Source organism: Chelon labrosus, assembly GCF_963514085.1.
Source record: "Chelon labrosus genome assembly, chromosome: 1".
NCBI lineage: Eukaryota > Metazoa > Chordata > Actinopteri > Mugiliformes > Mugilidae > Chelon > Chelon labrosus.
The window spans coordinates 3,701,505-3,720,921 of NC_140337.1; the positions used below are offsets into that span (position 1 = coordinate 3,701,505).

At 42.6% G+C, this 19,417-nt stretch overlaps 1 protein-coding gene across 2 annotated transcripts in view; it reads left to right on the top strand.

Annotated features, from left to right (window-relative positions):
- Positions 1 to 19,417, top strand: part of LOC311490334 (diacylglycerol kinase eta-like) — an 83,958-nt gene that overhangs the window by 60,635 nt on the left and 3,906 nt on the right. Inside the window, exons 14-29 of one of the 2 annotated variants that reach the window (XM_084547779.1) lie at positions 441 to 528; positions 1,409 to 1,500; positions 4,450 to 4,549; positions 5,946 to 6,011; positions 7,610 to 7,952; positions 8,039 to 8,123; positions 8,218 to 8,325; positions 9,474 to 9,570; positions 9,692 to 9,799; positions 9,918 to 10,031; positions 11,655 to 11,789; positions 12,477 to 12,640; positions 13,350 to 13,455; positions 14,108 to 14,197; positions 14,876 to 14,989; positions 15,156 to 15,294. In XM_084547779.1, the coding sequence (XP_084403905.1) occupies positions 441 to 528; positions 1,409 to 1,500; positions 4,450 to 4,549; positions 5,946 to 6,011; positions 7,610 to 7,952; positions 8,039 to 8,123; positions 8,218 to 8,325; positions 9,474 to 9,570; positions 9,692 to 9,799; positions 9,918 to 10,031; positions 11,655 to 11,789; positions 12,477 to 12,640; positions 13,350 to 13,455; positions 14,108 to 14,197; positions 14,876 to 14,989; positions 15,156 to 15,284 (1,939 nt within the window). In that variant the 3' untranslated portion in view covers positions 15,285 to 15,294. The remainder of the gene's footprint in view (positions 1 to 440; positions 529 to 1,408; positions 1,501 to 4,449; positions 4,550 to 5,945; positions 6,012 to 7,609; positions 7,953 to 8,038; positions 8,124 to 8,217; positions 8,326 to 9,473; positions 9,571 to 9,691; positions 9,800 to 9,917; positions 10,032 to 11,654; positions 11,790 to 12,476; positions 12,641 to 13,349; positions 13,456 to 14,107; positions 14,198 to 14,875; positions 14,990 to 15,155; positions 15,295 to 19,417) is intronic. The other variant, XM_084547778.1, reaches the window with a different exon arrangement.

Genomic DNA, 19,417 nt, shown 5'->3' on the forward strand with positions numbered 1-19,417 from the left:
GTGGCCACACCTTCTGAAAATGTCGTCAAATGGGTCATAGTTCACCTCCGAATGCTCATCCAATTTGAATTGGCTGTGTCCACGCCGGTACTTTAAGCTGCCCGTTTGTGATCAGATCACTCAGGTCTGAAAAGGGCCAATGATATTCAAGTAACTCTAGAAAATAATGAATAATATCAACTTCCTCCAGGTTTTTTTTAGCAGAATTCGGGGATATTTTTTATTTAAGTGAAGTCTTTTTAAAAAAATGAATTAAATGTTTGATAAAATGATGTTATTAGGTTTAAATGACATTCCCGTTTACACTTGTTTGTCCTTAACTCCAGGTTATTGAATAATGTTGAATAGAAGAGGAAATGAATGCTTCTGTTTCTCATTTCCCAGGGAGATAAGCTGCTAATAAACTTCTTAACCAGGCGCTCGCTGTGTGTGTCTTTTAGATGGAGCGTGATGACATACGAGGTGCCCACCACCAATAAACACACCCCGATAGTGAAGGAAGACGACAGCCTCGATTCCCCTCTGCAGGTAAAGCGCGTTGCAGGGCGTCCAAGAGCCCGTCCTCCTTTCGACAGATTGTATCCACAAAAGCCAGCGAGCTTTTGCAAGCTCCAAGAAATTATTTTGGAAAGCGTCCACTGAGAATCAATTGAGCCTGGCAGGTGGAGGCCAAAGCAATCAGACCGAAACCGCGGGGAGTGGTGAAGACATCGATGAAGGGCAGCGCTGTTTTTTCAGTTCAAGCTGAGCACTGCCTCTTGGCCACCGATTGGGTTGCTAAACATGTTGAAATCACCATGATCCTTCACCTGCGTAGACCAGCTCTCACCTCGGATTGGTTCACTTATTATGTTGCACAATCTTGGCTTTCTGGAACTCCGTGAAGAAAGATTTTAATTGGGCTGGGTTTTTGCCTGTAAACTGGAACATGAATAGATCGTAGAAGCTAGGATAGGTGGTCATAATGGTCTCTGAAGAGGGTGTTGTAAAACCATTGAAGGCGAATTTGTTCCGGGGGTATGTATTTCCTTTAGGAAGAAGGTCCAAATTTTTAGATGATAATATTTTCCTATGTAACAGACATTCAGAGATTTTCAAAGGCTTCCACACTCCCTCATAAACAATAAAAATACATTTTATTTTCAGTTCCTCTTAGCTTACATACATTTTTTCCACTAATATCAGCCTAACTTCTGGTTAGCAGAAGGAACCTGATGACCATTTCCTCCTGAAAAGTTTCAATGGCCCAGTTTCATAGCACAGACCAGGCGTAGCGAACTCAGCTTGACGAGGGTTTTACTACATGTATGTGTATGTTTCTCTGGTTTTTGTTAACGAAACGGTCTGAAAACCAAGCCTCTGCCCTGTTCTTCTTATAACTCCAAAGTCTCTCCCTCCCTTTTCTCAGGTCCACATCACTCAGTATGCAGACTCCGTGGCCTCCCACCTCGCCAAGATCCTAGACTCGGACAAACACAGTGACGTCATTTCCTCTGCCAAGTACGTGCCATGAATGCCTTTTAAAACGGCAAGGGGAAAAAAGGAGAGAAAAGTAGATGAGAAGAGAATGGATAATAAAGATGGGTGGATGAAACCTGGGAAGCGAAATAGAGAAGAAGGATGATAAGAGGAAGAGACACATAACGGGGGACGAGTGAGTGTCTGCTCAGCGGGTATTGATTTTCCTGTCTCATCCTAAGGACACACATACACTTAAGTGTGCGAGTGGGTTCTCGACTTTGAGTGAAAGAGACGGATGAATCAGTATTTAGGGGTCATCCTCAGTGCATTAGCACATTAGTAGTCTTCCTTTGGGGAAAGAGTAGCAGCCATTACAGGGCACTTTTCTCCACTATCGGCTCTGCATGTGTTTTTAAACTGACTCCGATTGTAGTTCTGACCTGCAGCGCATTCGAAACACCTCAGGGACTTCAGGTCACGCTGGAAACATGACACTAGTGCTGTTGGCGAAAGAAATGTGAATTTTAGAAGTTGCACCCTGGGATTTTAAGAGTCCAGAGAAAGCTCAGTACATGAAAAGACAGAAGTTCAGGGACAAAATGAGAATTTGAGAGAAGTGCAGTGTTTCCCCCTTTCTTTCACAGTCTTTTAAAGCTGGATCAAAGCATCTGGGATTATGACGCCAGTGCTGTTGTATGAGAATTACTCGGTTTTCTTTGCAAGCGTCTGGGCTTATAAAGCTGTTTGAGATGACACTCTGTTGCTCAGTGTTATAGCTAGCTACATAAACGTGAAACTGAGCTGGCCACTGATGCAACCTGGAGCTACGATCAGCAGAAGCCTGAACCATTAGCACCATTCAACACCGCCACACAACCTAACAAACCATTACTAATAAAGATGTAACAGGAAAATAAAATATGTCCAGAAGAAGGCTGGAATTCAATCTCTGAAACTATTCTCAGATATTGACAGATATCTCCTCGCATATCTTGTCAGACTTTCTCTTTGAAAAACCTTTGAGACATGTAGCTCCCTGTCGGTGTAGGCAGATGCTGATGCTGGACTAGAAACTCGTCCTGCAGGATTTTATGCCCTTTCCACCGTCTGAAGGGATGTGTGTACGTACATCTCCATTTGTGGAACTGCCAATATGAAGGGCCAAATTCTCCCTTCAAGGGCTAGAGTTTCTAAATCCTGAATACGGAGCCAAGAGGAGGTGCAGGTCTAGTTTCCTCACAAACCTCCTCACTAACATTATGCTGAGATATTATTTTGGAGTTTTGCCCAATGATGCCATATAATTATTGAATATAGCCGCATCAAGTGGGCTCCAAGAGACTGCAAAGAGTACAAAGAGGCATTGGCGTAGATGTTGCTTGAGTGTTTGCTTCATATACAAAAAACAAGCTAAAACAAGGGCAACTGGACTTGTGGGTTTCCTGAAGATGTTTCCTCCAAGTAGCTTCTCCAGTTCTAAAAGACTGTTGGGGTTTTTTTAATAGGAACCCTGCAAGTCCAGTTTCCCTTGTTTCAGCTTATTTTTTAGATTTAGAATGACTTGGATGACTGAGACATACCTCATTTATAGTGCTGCCAGTTGTTAATACCCAGGTTATTGTGACAAATGCGTTGTCATTAAAATATCATTAAGTAATGTAAGGCTACTGTCAGACTCTGATGGTTCCCTTTTACCATTAATACTGTATCGGACCGTCACATTGAAGAGGGAGCTGGGCTAAGAGAAAACCTTTGATTTACCAAACGATCTACGTTCCAACCCTCACCTATGGTCATGAACTTTGGGTAGTGACCGAAAGAATGACATCCCAGATGCAAGCGAACAAAATGAGTTTGCAGGGTGGTTGGACTCAGTCTTAGAGATAGGGTGAGGAGCTCAGACATCCAGATAGAGAGGGGCCAGTTGAGGTGGTTCACACATCTGGTGAGGATCACTTTGGACACCTCCTTTTGGAGGTTTACTGAGTGCAGACATCAAGGAGGAGACCCTAGGGTAGATCGAGAATTTTTTTGAGGGATTACATATCTTGTTTGGTCTGGGAAGAACTGAAAGAACTGGATTGTGTTGCTAGGAAAGGGATGCCTGGAATTCCTTGATTAGCCCCTTGCCACAGTGCCCGATCTTGGATGTGAGGAAGAAAATGTTCCTAAGTTGCTCAATGATTTAAATTTCCTTCATAATGAATGCCAAGTTTTATCTTTGTATTAAATTCAGACTATAATGAGAATTAACATTAAAAAGACCTAGATAAGGATCGGACGCATAGATCATTGTCATAACCACTCAAAACATCCTATCACATAAATGGTCATTTGGAATCTTTTCTAATATAGCCTGTTCTTTAAAGTATAACTTTACAATTAAGGACTTTGGTGGACTAGTTTTTGAGTGTTTTCAGAGGCAGCACTGCAAATTTCCAACCAGAACAAAATGGCCTTGCATTGATCGGTCATACTTTTCTAACAATGCTTTGCCACCTGCAGCTGTTGAGCTATGATTGATTAATTCTCCTTCTCTGCTGTTATTTCCTCCCACCTCTCCTTGGCATGATATTCAACAGCATTCAGAAAAAACATATAATTTAAAAATGTGTGCAATTAAACATCTGGAATGACGTAGTACGTAATTTGAAGATAAAACAGTTGTAGGAGAGGGCAAGCATTATTTCAAAAATTGAGGATCAGGTATTAATGCAGCTTTCCAGCTATTGTCAATATTTTCTAAATGCATGAGTGCTCGGTGAGTTTGGAGAAGCCTCCCTGCTGAGTCATACAGCAGCAGTGTAACAACTGTGAGTAAATAGTGACTGCGTGGGGGCGATGTAGTTGACAGGCAGGTAGGCGGCAATGAAATGGGAGCATGTGTGTGTAATATCCATCGTAGTGAATCACCAAAATTTGAAATATGTTAGCCATGTAATGGGTTCACTACTCAATGTTAATCATATTCACCCCGCTGTCCGTCAGGTTTCTGTGTGGGACGGTGAACGATTTCGTGGCGGAGGTGGGGAAGGCGTACGAGAGAGCCACGGAGAACAAGGAGGAGGCCGATGCAATGGCCAAGAAGGTAAAAGGCTTGTGTGCAATTGTGTGTGTGTGTGTGTGTGTGTGTGTTATGTAAGTGCTTGTGTAATAGTAACTAGTGGGCAAGTGTAGGTGTGCGTACATAATGGAGAGAGTGCAAAATGTAGTTGAAGGTTCAGTGTTCACTCCCTCCTTTAGTGTTCTAAGCCATTTGTGGTCCTTGTTTTGTATTTGTTAAATTTAAAGGAAGCATTGAGTCGGAAAAAAGTCGCACATTAAACCCACTTTATTATTTTTATTAAGCTCTAAGTGATGTACAAGAAGTATTGATCATGTAGAGCCACATCTACTCCTGTGGGACTTGGGCTTGTCAAACTTGGTCAAGGAAAACAACGCTAAGGAGTCCAGACTATCTCTTTTAGCAGCTTAAGCTAGCAGGAAGAGGTGAAACACCTACATTAAAATTTGCCTATATCCAAGTCAAGAACACGCAATATGTCTTAAATACGCGGTCACATCGGCCGTAATTCATGAGAGCAGCGCTGCTATCCAACTGTTGCCGTCTAGAAGACACCAAGGCTAACACTAAGCAAGCTAACCACCAGGTAACATGAAGCAAAGTGTCCAGTTTTGAAATGCCTTTAACTTGCAAGTTACTCAATAGCGTTATTCCAGTTCTGTTTAGCAGATGAAAAAATAAGTTTTCATCACTTCTGTCATTTTACTTTTTCCGCTGGAGTGAATAGAATTTCTCAACAGGGCAAACAGGAAGTGAAATATTGAAATGGACACAGTGAAGCCAGCTAAGCTAGCTTAGAACTGCTTTTTTAGCTTCTTTTTTTGTAAGAACTGAAACCATTAGTTGATAAATCAATAATTCAGGTGTTGTTTTAGTACTGATTTGCACTTTTCCACTGTATGACAGTAAACAGAATATGAATTAGCTTTGGACTAATTTAATTTGAATCAATCATGAAAACATGATTGGCTATTAGCACTTTCTGTTGGCACTCTAACCACAGATGTACAAACAGCACCAGTCTGACATTATTGGAATATGACAGTACTGAGTTATGAGTCTGGTGAGTACGAATACATCTAACAACAAAATATTTACTACTGAGATTGAAAAAAAAATGCTTCTTGAGCTTCCACCAAACCTTCCTGTGATTGTGCCATCAGTCCCTTTTATCCGTCCTTTCCTCTATTGGTGTCTGGCACGATATTCGCCATTAACTTCTTGAAATAAAAGTCTCAAAATAAGAGCATGTATTGATTTCACACTGGGTTCACATGTTCCTGCAGCCGGGTCATATGAGATTTTAGGAGCTGTGTCCAGCATCAGTTTGTCCTGTATCTCCAAATTTGTGAAGTAAGCAAAGCGGCAATAAAAACCTCTTTCTCTCGTCCTCTCTGTCTGCCTCTCTCTCTTTTCTCAGTGCGCGTTGCTGAACGAAAAGCTTGATTCCCTCGTCAAGGCCTTAAGTGAAGAAGCAGAAGCACAGGTAATGATAACATAAGCCATCACAATCAATATACAGTCAAAGCAATCGGTGAAGTTTTACGCACTGATTGAAAAAAGGTGTTACGACCCAGCTCATGAGTGAAGTGAGATTGGATCACTTTGGAAAATGCGACATTGTTTACTGACAGTTTGATTCAGTGTTGATGTCTGACTATGGTTTACAAGCTGAGCGTCGGGATCCCTCTGAGGGGCCATGGCAGGAAGTTTTAAGGGGTGAAAGGATGATATAAGTGGAACAAAAAAATTTTTTTTGCCTTTATTTAAAAAAATAAAATAAAATTATAATATATAAAAGTATTTGCAGCGCTCTGAATTTTCTACATTTCGTCATAAAAAAAGCATCAGTGAATTTTCCCTGAAAGATCCTGAAACATGAAAACAGAAATATTATGTTTGTGTATTTGTTTATTTAGGGAAACGAGCCAATGTTAGAATATGACAAGTGTCACAAGTATCCAGTGTGACTCCTTTGTGCTGCACTAACAGCAACTACTGTAAATGTTTCCGGTAACTGCTGACCAGTCGTCTACAGCGATTGGGAGGGATTTTGCCCATTCCTCAATACGGAACTGCTTCAGTCAAAACGCTCTTTGGTCTTTGACATCATACACAGTTCCACAAATGTGTTATGAAGATCAGACTGGGACAAATTCCTGATTTTTAAAGCCAAAGCAGGGCACTGAACGACACCTGAGTCTCAACACATTGATTAAAAGAATCGTAATTTGTAGTCTTACAAGTGCACTTACTTTTGCACCTCACAGATATGTAATGTTGGCTTACTTTCCTGAAAAACAAACAAACGCACAAGTGTAATATTTGTGTTTTATTTGTTTGATTGGGTTCTATATGTCTCAAGGTTCAAGGTTCAAGGTTCTTTATTTGGCCATTCGTGCACAAACCAACAGTCCAGGCACATTAATCCCAAACCATTACTTTATTTCTTTATCTGCTTGTTTTGAGAGATAAGAGATAAGATAAAGTGTTTCTAAATCCCCACTCAGCCAGTCAAACCTGATCCTTTACGCGGGCTCTTGTGAAACAGTGGCTTATGCACTCGTCTCATGTTTCTTCGCAGGAGCCAAACAACACAGCGTCGTGTAGCTTTTTGTATCTCCGCTCCCTGTGGAGTCTCTTATTCTCAGATTGATGTCTGTGCTTTAAAAGCAAACAGCGCAGCCCTCAAAATGTCAGCATGATTTCAACCTCTGGCTCAATAAAAAAAGGAAGTGTGCTGGGTTTAAGCTGTGATTCAGAGCTCCTTGTGTATTTGGTAATGGATAAATAAAAGATGGATATCCGCATAACCCTGAACATTTCAGCTTTTAAAGAAATATTAACTGCTGCTCATCATTGTCAGAAACAAAACCACAAGATTATGCCCTAACAGCAGCAGCAGTAGTAAAGGTTTATGAATGGTAAGATCTTTTCTGGTAACACTTTGGTGATGCCGCAGGGCTTCCATCGTACATAAAATCTGATAGTTTATGGGGATAGTCATTTAGGAGAAATCTGTGGAGTTTACAGTTTTACTACACGTTTTACAGAAACTCAATGACATTTCCTGTTTCCATCCAGGTGGTGCCAGCAGGTTCAGTGCCCAGCCAGGAGAGCGGCGGCTCGAGCCCCGGAGAGAGCGGCGGCGAGTCGGGGTCAGAGGGCAAAACATACCGGTCCAAGGAGCAGCTGATGCTCAGGGCCAACAGTCTGAAGAAGGCCCTGAGGCAGATCATCGAGCAGGCAGAGAAAGGCAAGAGTGACCTTTATCCTCTTCATCCGTTTTATGTAACGTCTGAATGCTCACCGCTCTTCATCGCTTCAGTGGTGGACGAGCAGAACAGACACACGCAGGTCCAGAGGATGTCGTCCTCGTCCTCTATCAAAAGAGAAAATAGTGAGGAGCTGAAGGATGCTGAGCCACGTAAGTGTCCCTTTAGTTTCATCTCAGTAAGGATACAAGTAGAAAAGGACTATGGCAGTATTTTAAAAACTTTCAAATCCGTCCAGGTCAAGGAGGCTTGAGTCCCACCTCGCCCATCGTCCTGGAGAAACCAGAGAGCCTCAACACCGTCACCTTCAACGAGGACTCTGTGTAAGTCTGCTTGTGTGTGCCCCTCTGATTTGAGTTTGCTACGTTGTGCATCACCGTGCATTAACATACAGACTTACATGGTGTGTATCTGCAGGCAATGCTCAGAGAAGTGTGTGATGAACAACTACTTCGGCATCGGCCTGGACGCCAAGATCTCCCTGGAGTTCAACAACAAGAGAGACGAGCACCCCAAAAAATGCAGGTAAAGAGAACACAAATCAGATTCTAATGAGTCCGCAGAGAAGTTCTCCTATTGAACAAATTGTAGTGTTGAACGTATAATATGTCCTATTAGAGGGTGAGCATGGAGCATAATGTGTTCATTGGAAACTCTTTGGAGATCCATGTACAGACGGCAGGTTTGTCCATTTTCTATTCAGATGATGGCCTTCATCTTCTGGACCAAGATGATTTCTTTAGGAGTTACATATCTTTTTAATCCATAACTGACAATTAACAGCTATAAATTACATTGTGGAAATCTTAAACTGTTGTCTGTCAAAGCTAAAGATTGGCTGCTTTTGAATTTTGGGTAAATTCTTGACTTGATTCAACAACATATCACCGCTGACATTTGAAAATAAGCCTGACAGGCTTATTTCCCATGGTAACAGCAGCTAAGGCTCATGGGTTTTGAAGTATTTCCAGCCCTCCACTGTAGAAAACGAATGTTCAAACCGTGAACTACGTTTTGGGGCCTGTTCAGACCTTGTATTAGGATCCGATCTGGGCTATCCGATCGCAAGTGACCAGCTTTAGGTACGTGTGTTCAGACCTGGCATTAACATGTGTCTCCAGATCCGATCTCGGTTTCTCTGTACCCTGACATCATCTGGGGTTCAGTAGAATATTGTAACAGCTATTGTCTCTAATGGATCTCTACCGCTGCTCCAGAACCGAGAACAGCTCTGTTTTATGTGTGTGTGTCATGACTTTGACACACACGTTGCTACTTTCAATACTTTACTTATATTCATTTAGTTTTTAGTTAGTTCACAGGTACAAGGACAGAATATCTGAGGCAAAACTCGCAGGAGCACCCCTATTGAGTATAGATGGTCTTTAATGGAACTCAGGGCACATTGTGTTCACACTACCAAAGGAATGCCGACACATGTGGACATATGTGATCCAGACCACATCCAAACGTGGTCAGAGATCGGATCCCTCAAATGCGATCTCAATGCGTCCTGGGGGCGTTCACACCTGTCTTTTACATGATTGAATCACCCTGATCAGATCTTAATGCAAGGTCTGAACAGGGCCTTCGTCTCAAGTAGCATTATCATCAATGACAGTGCGGTATAGGCTCAGTGCTGATTGGTTTCTTCTTCCCGTCTCCTCCCGCAGTAGTCGCACCAAGAACATGATGTGGTACGGAGTCCTCGGCACCAAAGAGCTGGTCCAGAAGACGTACAAGAACCTGGAGCAAAGGGTTCAGCTCGAGGTCAGACACACTCTGAGAAATATAAGAAAAAAAAAAATGTGTCTGCATCTGTTTTTTTGAAACAGATTGCTCTCAGCTGTTTTTCCTCCATCTTCAAACGTCCTCTCTTTCCCCTCCGCAGTGCGACGGGGTTGCCATGTCTCTGCCGAGTCTGCAGGGCTTGGCTGTTCTCAACATCCCTAGCTATGCAGGCGGCATCAACTTCTGGGGCGGCACCAAGGAGGATAATGTGAGCGTGGTGCAGCTTTCAAAAAGAAATAATAAAGAATAATACATCTTAACTCAAAAAACTTAAGAAAACAGAAGTCTCACTTTGCATCTGATGGTTTTTTACTTTGTTCCTCCAGAACTTCGGTGCTCCGTCATTTGATGATAAGAAGCTGGAGGTGGTGGCTGTGTTTGGCAGCATGCAGATGGCCATGTCCAGAGTCATCAACCTGCAGCACCATCGCATCGCGCAGGTAAGGCACACACATCCACGCTTAGGAAATAACTATCTCCTTTCTATACTCTGGAAAGCTTCTGAGTTAGTGGTGCTCTCTTAAACTTTATGTCTTCCACACATCCTCATGATGGAGTGATCACGTTAGTATTCAGCTCAAAGCCTCAGAGCTGTTAGCTTGGCTGTAGATTCTGCTGAGGTTTTTATCCTCAGTGATAACTGCAACATTAAATTAAAGTACTTAACATTCTTAAGCTTGCTTTATGCCTAGCAACAGGTACTACGTGTTACAGTGGTGAACGACTCGACTCGAAGGATTTTCCTGGATTTATTTACCTCTTGACAAGCTGCTGCAGAAAGCAATGACACATTAATTGTCTTCTTATTAGCATCCCTGAAGCTCTGCTCCTAAAGCCATACTGCACGAGACTTTACATCAGTAATGCATAAAGTTATTAGTAATGCTAAAACATCTGGAGTATTTCAGTCACATGATACAAGATGTCTCGCCATAGCATAAATCGCGCATTTCCAAACTTTCAGAAAGCTCGTATTTGTGGTCAAAATAACACAAAACTACTGAGTAATGTAAAACTTTATAAGATAAAAGGCTCAGTTTCCAGAAAAAATAAATAAATAGCACAGCAGCAAATATAGTCAGTTTCTGTCATTGCACCCAGACACGGAAGCATGACACAGATAGTTGAGTTTGTTGTCATTTACTTCACACAATGCTGACTGTTACTGAGCATCTCATGTTGGAGCAACAAAGAAAAGGTATCAGAGAGTAGTTGATGTGTACGACCACTGAACTGACTGAGGCAGAATCAGGGTGAATTTTCCGTTCTTGCCGGAGACATTGTGAAGGAAATTTAGGTAGTTACACATTTGTGGAAGTGCTTGTCGGAATACAGCATTATACAGTGAGCCTTGCGTCATAGCCTAAGCAAGTATCTTGATTCTGCATTCACACCATAGACTGTATATAAATATGGACAATGCAACCCCACTTCCTTGTACTGGTCAAACTGAAACTAGTTTCCCAGGGATTCAGGCGGCACCATCTGGCAAGTTTGGAGCCAGAGTCTGCTCAGTAGGTCCGGGAGTGGAGCCACGTGGAGCCGTAATTTTTTCCTACTCTCACAGTCCTACGGGACCGCTTCTTGGGGCAGTTGGCATGGCAACTGGTAGTCATCATGATGTCACATCCTGTTTCTATAGCGTCAAATAACTAAAAATGGACACTTGAACATGCATCAGCATTATATTAACTACTTAAAATGACTGAAACAATCCTTGAAAAAAATATATTTGACATATATTTCAGTGTTTTAGTTTGGCCCAAGTCCCATCCACTAACATGGAGGAGGTGGAGCTTATGACCTATAATAAGCTCCACCAAGCTTCACTTTTGAGGAGCAGTTCCGTCATCCATCTTTATACAGTCTATGGTTTTCACTAGTGGTGAAAAAGCATGTGGCTCCAACGTGATTCGTGGTTAAAACAGAAAGCAGCAGTTTGAAGGGGTTGAATAATAAAAAAAAAATTAGTTAAAAATAATAAAAAAAGGGGAAGAAGCAAAACATAAAAAATAAACAAAACATCTTGACAGCTTCTGCTTTCTGCTCTGTTGCGTTCTCAGTGCCGGCAGGTGAAGATCACCATCCTGGGGGAGGAAGGGGTTCCCGTGCAGGTGGACGGAGAGGCCTGGATCCAGCCGCCCGGCATCGTCAAGATCATCCACAAGAACCGCGCGCAGATGCTCACCAGAGACAGAGTAAGCGCAAACATAAAATCTACTCAGATTTTACCCGCAACATATGTCTGTATTGACTGTGTGCATGTGGAAAAACTGTGGATCAAGAAAGAAAAATGGCGTCGGCATGAAATACTCGTCCTTTCATAAATATTGCAGCTGAAAATCCGCTCTCGGCTCTCAGGCTCCAGCTCTCAACGCCGCGCTGTTGGCTCTTTCTATTTCAGGATTTCTCAAACCAAATCCATACCCACTGTGTTTGTTCTCTCTTTGCGCTGCTCAAACCTTTAAGGGCTCTCATGAGCCAAGCGCATTTGGGCAGTTTGTTTCCATGGTTTCCCTCCTTGAGCACCGCAGAGAGAGAATAACTCAGGCTCTCTGGTTTTATCCTCCTAAATGTGGCTTTCATTCAGTGAAACGGTGACAGTTATATCTCAGGTAAACGACGTCCCCCCTGGATGCCGCTTGAGGCGCGGTTAATATTAAATTCAGACATAGAGGTAATAAAACGCTTCTCTTTCTTTGCTCCTACAGCTTTACAGATAAAAAGATTTCTTGTCTCTCCGATTGTATTTTGTGTCTGCTCAAGCACGGAATACCTGAAGACACACATTGAAGCAGGAAGCTCATGAATTTAGTTTGTTTGAACACGTTGGCCAGCGCCGACAAGAAAGAAAGTGACCGTCCTCTCCGTCTTGGCTCAACCAGGCGTTCGAGAGCACGCTGAAGTCATGGGAGGACAAGAGGAAGATTGACAGCTACCGCTCGTCCAGGCCCCGCCTCAACTCCCAGCAGTCCATGGAGTACCTGACCGAGGAGGAGTGCGCTCAGGTCCAGCAGCTGGGCATCGTGGCCGACACGCTCATCAGCAAGTATGTGACACGTTTCTCTCCTGGTCTTGACTCGGTTTACTGTTAAAATGATGACACAACCCTTACATAAGAGCAAGCCCATCAACGCACTTCCTGTTCAGTCATGTGTTTGTGTGTGAGGAGCTTAAAGAGGTAAAGGGGGACTTTTTCTCCACATTATGGGATTCCTTCATCCCACCGCAATTAACTGGCCTGTTTGCTAAGTTTTTCAGTGTTGCGCTCATTCGTAGTTTTATTTCTCCTTTTGGCATTTAGAAACAACTTGTGTCCCCCCCCCCCGCAGTTTCTCGGATTCGCTGTGATGTTTTCAGATACGTCAGCAGACTGCATTCCTTTCAAGGATGATGCATATTTTAATTAGCCCTGTGAACTAACCCCACAAAGCAGTCACGCAGGGAGCTTCTGCTGTAAAGAGATTCAATGATCTGAGAACGCAGTAGAAGTCGCGCACTCTGTAATTTTCCAACCACCGTCACTTAATTTGAGACATTAACAATTGTTGTGAGGTTTGAAATGAAAACCGGTAAGTGGAGGTGTTTGTCTTGGGGGCAGATTTATGAGTTTTGAGTCCAAACTGAACTCAAAGGTGGGCTAACGGAGCGCTTTAGTCCCCTCAACAGGCTGAAATAATCCCCTCTTGTCGTTCGGCTTGTCGAAACAATAAACATAGCTCTTTCAGATCGATGATTTCCTCCTTTGTCCTCCCCAGGATCCGCGAGGCAGCCAAGACCCACAAGCTGGTGGAGCAGGAGTTGGCTCACGCCGTCAACGCCACCGCGCTGGTGCTCACCGAGGCCAAACTGTCCAGCCCTGAGGTAAGACGCCCAGAAGGGGGAGGAGGGGGAGGCGGACAGACAGAAGGACGGACAGATGGCCGCTTTGATTGACGAAATGGAGAAATAACGAGTGCAGACTTCCAGCAATATGCCCGCGCTTCACCTCCGTTTCACTTCGCAGCCTAAAATGCATCAGTGGTGTCAGTTCAAGGACGCAGTGTGTGTACACAATCCAAAAAAAGGAGACAGTACTAAATAATTAGATGAATAATATAAATGCAGTGTTATTAAAGCTTTCATCCTGTTGCTTTCTGCAGCAGCAGTTTTTTTGGAGACGCTGTTTTTCATTTTGTCGGTTTGAAAAGTGGCATTTTAAACTGTTACTTTGTGTTAATGTTATTTCATTGTACCCTGATTGAATATTCCGCACATATTTAGCCATGTAATTGTTCATTTAATGTCTTATTTATTCTTCTACTGTTGAATTTTTGTGCGTCATTCATTCAGTTTTATCAGAAAATCCATTTTCTGCAGCAGAGTCCGTCACTGTCTTTGTACATCTTTGTACTTTTTGAACATCTATAAATTGGATGCAAAGATTAAACCCTGAAAATTGAAGGACAAATACAGACTTTCTAGTTTTACCCTGGGTTCTGGTAATGATGGCGACCACTGATTTGTGTGTTTCCAGTGTCTGAGCCGCAGCACGGCGGTGGAGATCGTCAACAGCAGCAAGGTCCTGCAGGCTGAGACCAGGATGCTGCTGGACGGAAAACTACTGGTACAACTCCCCAGCTTCGTGCTCGTCTCTCTTCTCTGCCGTTTTCTGTTTTGTGTCCTGCTCACGTCTCATGTTTCAGCCGTTCTGCTGTCTTTGTTCAGGTTGCTTCCGGCGCTGAGCGCCCTTTAAGGAAATGTACCTTCTTAACAATAGCCCTTTGTGCAGAAGCAGCTCTGCATGACGTCGTTTAGGTTTAGAATCCATCTCCCTTTCTGTGTGTCTCTTTTCAAATGTTTACAGCGCTTTTCCAGTTTTAACAGACTGGGCTAGGCATTCGCTAATTTTATCATAACCACTGCATGAGGAAGAGCTTTGAGTTCCCTGTGATGACAGCCAGAAGATGAAGTGAACTGAGATGTTTAGAGAGATAAATGTTGCAGCCAAAACTGAATAAATTAGAATAATATGTAGATTAATATTAGTTTGAAAGAAATGCTTGACACATTTACAGATTAGCAGATGTTCTCTGTTTACACATCTCTGAGTATGCACAACAGGGTGGAAAGATGTCCATCATCTTCAGAAAGCAGGAAAACAGAACAGATGTTAGCCTTTTGCAGATTTATAGACCGAGAATGGTTTTTGAGAATGTCTCCGAGGCAAAATATTGTATAAAATATTTGTAGCTGTGCGTGCTCTAATGACACGTTCTCTAAGAGCTGTCTCCTCTTTTCTCAGTCCGAGTCTCCAGAGGAAGAGGAGCTCCGCTCGACTCTGAACAGCCTCAGCGCCGAGCTCCACAAGCTGGACGACATCCACTGGATCTGTCCGCTCATGCAGTGCTCCGAGGAGGTGGGGGCGGATGTTTGTTTGTGTCAGAGAGGCACCGTTGTACTATCACGGTCTAACAAGCGGCCAAGTGTCAGTTCTGTCGCTAAGGCCTAACTAGTAGCAGCCCGTCTGCCCTTGCTGACAACAAGTCTCAGAGTGTGCAACAATGATCTGTGCTTGTTTTCAGGACTCGGTGAGGAGCAGCAGCAAGAGCAGCAGCAGTATGAAGCTGAAGATCATACCTAAAGGGAAGAAGGAGAGGGAGAAGCTCCACAAGCAGAAGTCCAACAGTTCCCTCTCAGGTGAACGATCATGACACATCCACAGTATGTAAACCTTATTAATCCGTTTTAATGGAATGATAAACTATGTTTTGTTTGGAGATTCAGTTCATGGCTGTCTACAGTATCAGCGTCAGAGCCGATCCATGCGTTTTATTGATTATGTCTGTACTCATGCTCTGGGTATGACAGCTGTCAGGAAGTCCTCAGTGTGTTGTGCAGTCATGCCTCAGAGTGACAGGAGAGAAAAGCCTCAGCAGTTTGTTTATCGGTGCAGTCCAGCTCTCAATATTTGAAGGAAATCAGCTCTGGGCTGATTCCAGGCATCGATTGATGAGCTGGTATCAGTTAGTACTTTTATATAAACTCTAGTTAGGGCCCGAGCACGAAGTGCAAGGACCCTATTGTTTTCGTACTGTTTCTTATTATTATTATTATTTTTCAGGAACTTTAGAAAATCCTACGCATGCCTAAACATGCACGAAAAGTCCTGAAAATTGGCAGAAAGATTCGTTTGCCCGAAAATTGTAATGTATCAGGGCCTCGAGCACGGGCGTGGCAAAATGGCTCAGTAGCGCCACCTACAAAATTTCAACGGACCAGCCCCTGAAGCCCGTTGCGTCTAAAAATCTGGAAATATGTCACATATATGTAACATCCCGGGACGCACAAAAAAGTCTCTTGGAGCCATATTCTAAACCCAACAGGAAGTGTGCTATTTTGATTAAAAGTGTGAAAATTTGTGAAAATTGGACAAAAACAGCGTTTCTTAGAGTTTGTAAATGAGGTATTAAATCTTATCAGATTGACTTCAAAACCATGGAATTACGTAGGTGGAATCTCGATGAACAAAAACTAAAATAGGCGCATATACTTTTCGTCGAAGTGGCGTGGGTCTAATGGCCCCTGACAGTTTTTTTGACCCGCCATGAAACAGGAAGTTGCATTAAACGTGCTTTAAACGTGCTTTAATTCAGTCCAAAGTGCATGAAACTTTACAGTATTGTTACTGGTCCCTAACTGAACACATCCATATGTCAATATTCATGCAATTATTGTAGCGCCACCTATTGTGGGCAGGAAATGTCTGATTTAAATAGAATCTGTTATATGAGCTGCCATTCCTGTCGGGATGATTTTTATTGTCTTCAGATGTTATCACGACATACTTATGATCTTCATGGTCACTCCCTGCGAAGATTGTGAGTTTTCGTTAAACTTTAGGGCCTTTTATGGTAGTGAAAGTGAAAAGTTGCTCTTTCTCCCTCATTTCATCATCAGTGCACACGTAGTTCGCTACTTTGTCCAGCAGATGGAGCCAAATCATTTCTCTCTGCTGGCTGAATGTCAGTGTGTGTGTGTGTGTGTGTTGGTTAAACTTCTAATGATTGGTGAGGCTGTTTTAACATACTTTGATGACACAGAGAGAATAATTATACAACTGTTTGTTGATGCCACGGAGAGAATACATTCAAAAGAGTTTGGTGTTGCCGCCGCTATGGCGATGCTAGTTCCGTTAGCCTGTCTATGGTGTTTCGCATTGTACGTTAGCATTAAGCTAGCGGAGTTTATTCATCGCCGTGATAGATAGAGATAGATAGATAGATGGATGGATAGATGGATATGTAGGTAGATAGATAGATAGATAGATATGTAGGTAGATAGATAGATAGGTAGATAGATAGATAGATAGATAGATAGATAGATAGATAGGTAGGTTTTATTTGTCCCATGCACAGTTATACATAGTACAATGCACAGTGTAATGTATTGTTGTACCTGCAGCCAGTAGTAAAAAATATATAGTACTACGGTAAACAGTAGTTTGCACACAAGGTAAGCAATAGCCTATAAGTGTAATGTACACCGATAGAGAAATACAATAAAATAAAAATAAAAATATAGACTAAATCAGAGCCGAGACTCTCTGTGCTGCCGCTTCTGACATGCACGTCTCCACCTGAGGGTGGCAGTGTGGCGATTGCGATTGTAGTAGTTTCAAGAGAAGAAGTCGTTTTGCAGCTAAAGTTCAGCCTTAATGATCGTTCAGGAGTTAAGAGAACATTTGTCTGTGAGTATTATAAATGCGTAGTCATGTGTGTTGGTGTAACCTGCTTATATAAGGTCGCGGTCGTTTGATGTTGCCGCCGCTACGGCGATGCTAGTTCCGTTAGCCTGTCTATGGTGTTTCGCATTGTACATTAGCATTAAGCTAGCGGAGTTTATTCTTCGTTGTTATAGATAGATAGGTTTTATTTGTCCCATGCACAGTTATACATAGTACAATGCACAGTGTAATGTATTGTTGTACCTGCAGCCAGTAGTAAAAAACATATATCAGTACTACAGTAAACAGTAGTTTGCACAAAAGGTAAGCAATATAAGTGTAATGTACACCGTTACAGAAATAAAATGAAATAAAAATAAAAATATAGACTGGTAAACTTAAAAGGGGGTTAGTTGTACATAAATTTACAGTATTTGTCAGTCTTTACTAGATGGAAAGAGAAGAGATACTTTGATATATTTAAGATATATTCTTAATTTTATATTTAATCATCTTTTGTTGTATGTATTTCAGTTTCACAGTAAACTTAAATTAGGAGTGACAAAATAAATCCTTGAAGCAAGAAGACTTAGCCTCTCATTGGAGAACTGTTAGCTATCGTGCCACGGTGCATTGTTACTCCTCTGTTTCCCCTGAGATCTGCGGTGACCCCGTCCTTGCCGGACGCCGACTGGCGTGGATTGCGAGGGCCCGTTCAACGCTGCTTGCAGCTTTAATTTACCTTGTAATCAGAATAAAACCACCTCAATCAGAACAGACTGGTCTGATGAGAAGGAACTTTCAAGCAGACTGAGAAAATCAGCGCATAATAATAACCATGTAAACACTTGATCTGATTGTTTCTCTCTGTTCGGATTAAATCCAATTCTCTCTGAGCATGTTCGCTCCATTTGGGGTGAACGGCAGGTGTTGAGTTCACAGGAGGGACAGAAACATGGAGGTGGCGAAACAGAACTAAAATACAGCCGACAAATGTTTCTCAGGGCCTGTTCAGACCTTGGGTTAAGATCCGATCTGTGTGAGACGATCATGTGAAAGACAGGTGTGGACATGCCCAGGACGCACTGAGATCGCATCTGATCACATTTGGAGTTGGTCTGGGTTAGGGTTAGGTGTGTGTATAGAAGCTTCCAGGGATGGAGTTGTAATCTGAGTTTTGTACAGGTCTAACTAACGTCGGGGAGGAGATCAATAAATAATAACTTGTAGAAGTCATGACACACACATAAAGCAGCTCTGTTCTCGGTTCTGGAGCAGCGGTAGAGATCCATTAGAGACATCAGCTGTTGAAATATTCTACTGCACCCCTGATGATGTCAGGTTTATTTACATACAGGGCGCAAGACTGAGATCAGATCTGGAGACGCATGTTAATGCCAGGTCTGAACACGCATACCTAAAGCTGGTCACTTGTGATCAGATATCCCAGATCAGATCTTAATGCAAGGTCTGAACAGGCCCTTAGAAACTGGTAATGACTGCTGAGTGCCTCAATCATCAAGTACCTCAAGGCGTCAAACACCAAGTTGTTCAAACAAAGGTTTGATGAACAGATCAGTTATGGGTTTGGGCAGTGACGTTGTTAAAGTGTCTCCATCTCCATAGAAGAAGGTGATTAACCTTCTTCTATTGAATTCTGTTGTTGTATTTCCAGAAATGTCTTCCACAGAACAAGAAGCACTTTGTCATCAGAGCTCTACAGTTACAGATGACACATGTCTCATCACATCATTTTATTTAGCGTCCGTGCCAACTGTGTGAGCTGGAAACTCACATCAGCATAATTGTCCATGTAAACGTAACCAGCAAAGTGGAGCACAGTCCTTTTTGTTCCCTCTCCTGTCGGTGTTGTGTAGTCGTGCCTCAGAGCCGCAGGAACAAAACAAACTGCAGAACTTCCCTTTGGCAATAACGAGGAAGTTCTGCAACCCAATCTGCAGGAGTGGGATCAAGGTGTTTTTTTATTTTGCTGGTGGATCAATAGCAGCTGTAAGGAGCCCAGATTCATTTCATTTACAGTTTTGTGTTTGCTCTGTGTACACCTGCTGTACAAAACACTTCATTGTGCTTGACATTGTGCCCCATCTGGCACTGGAAAAA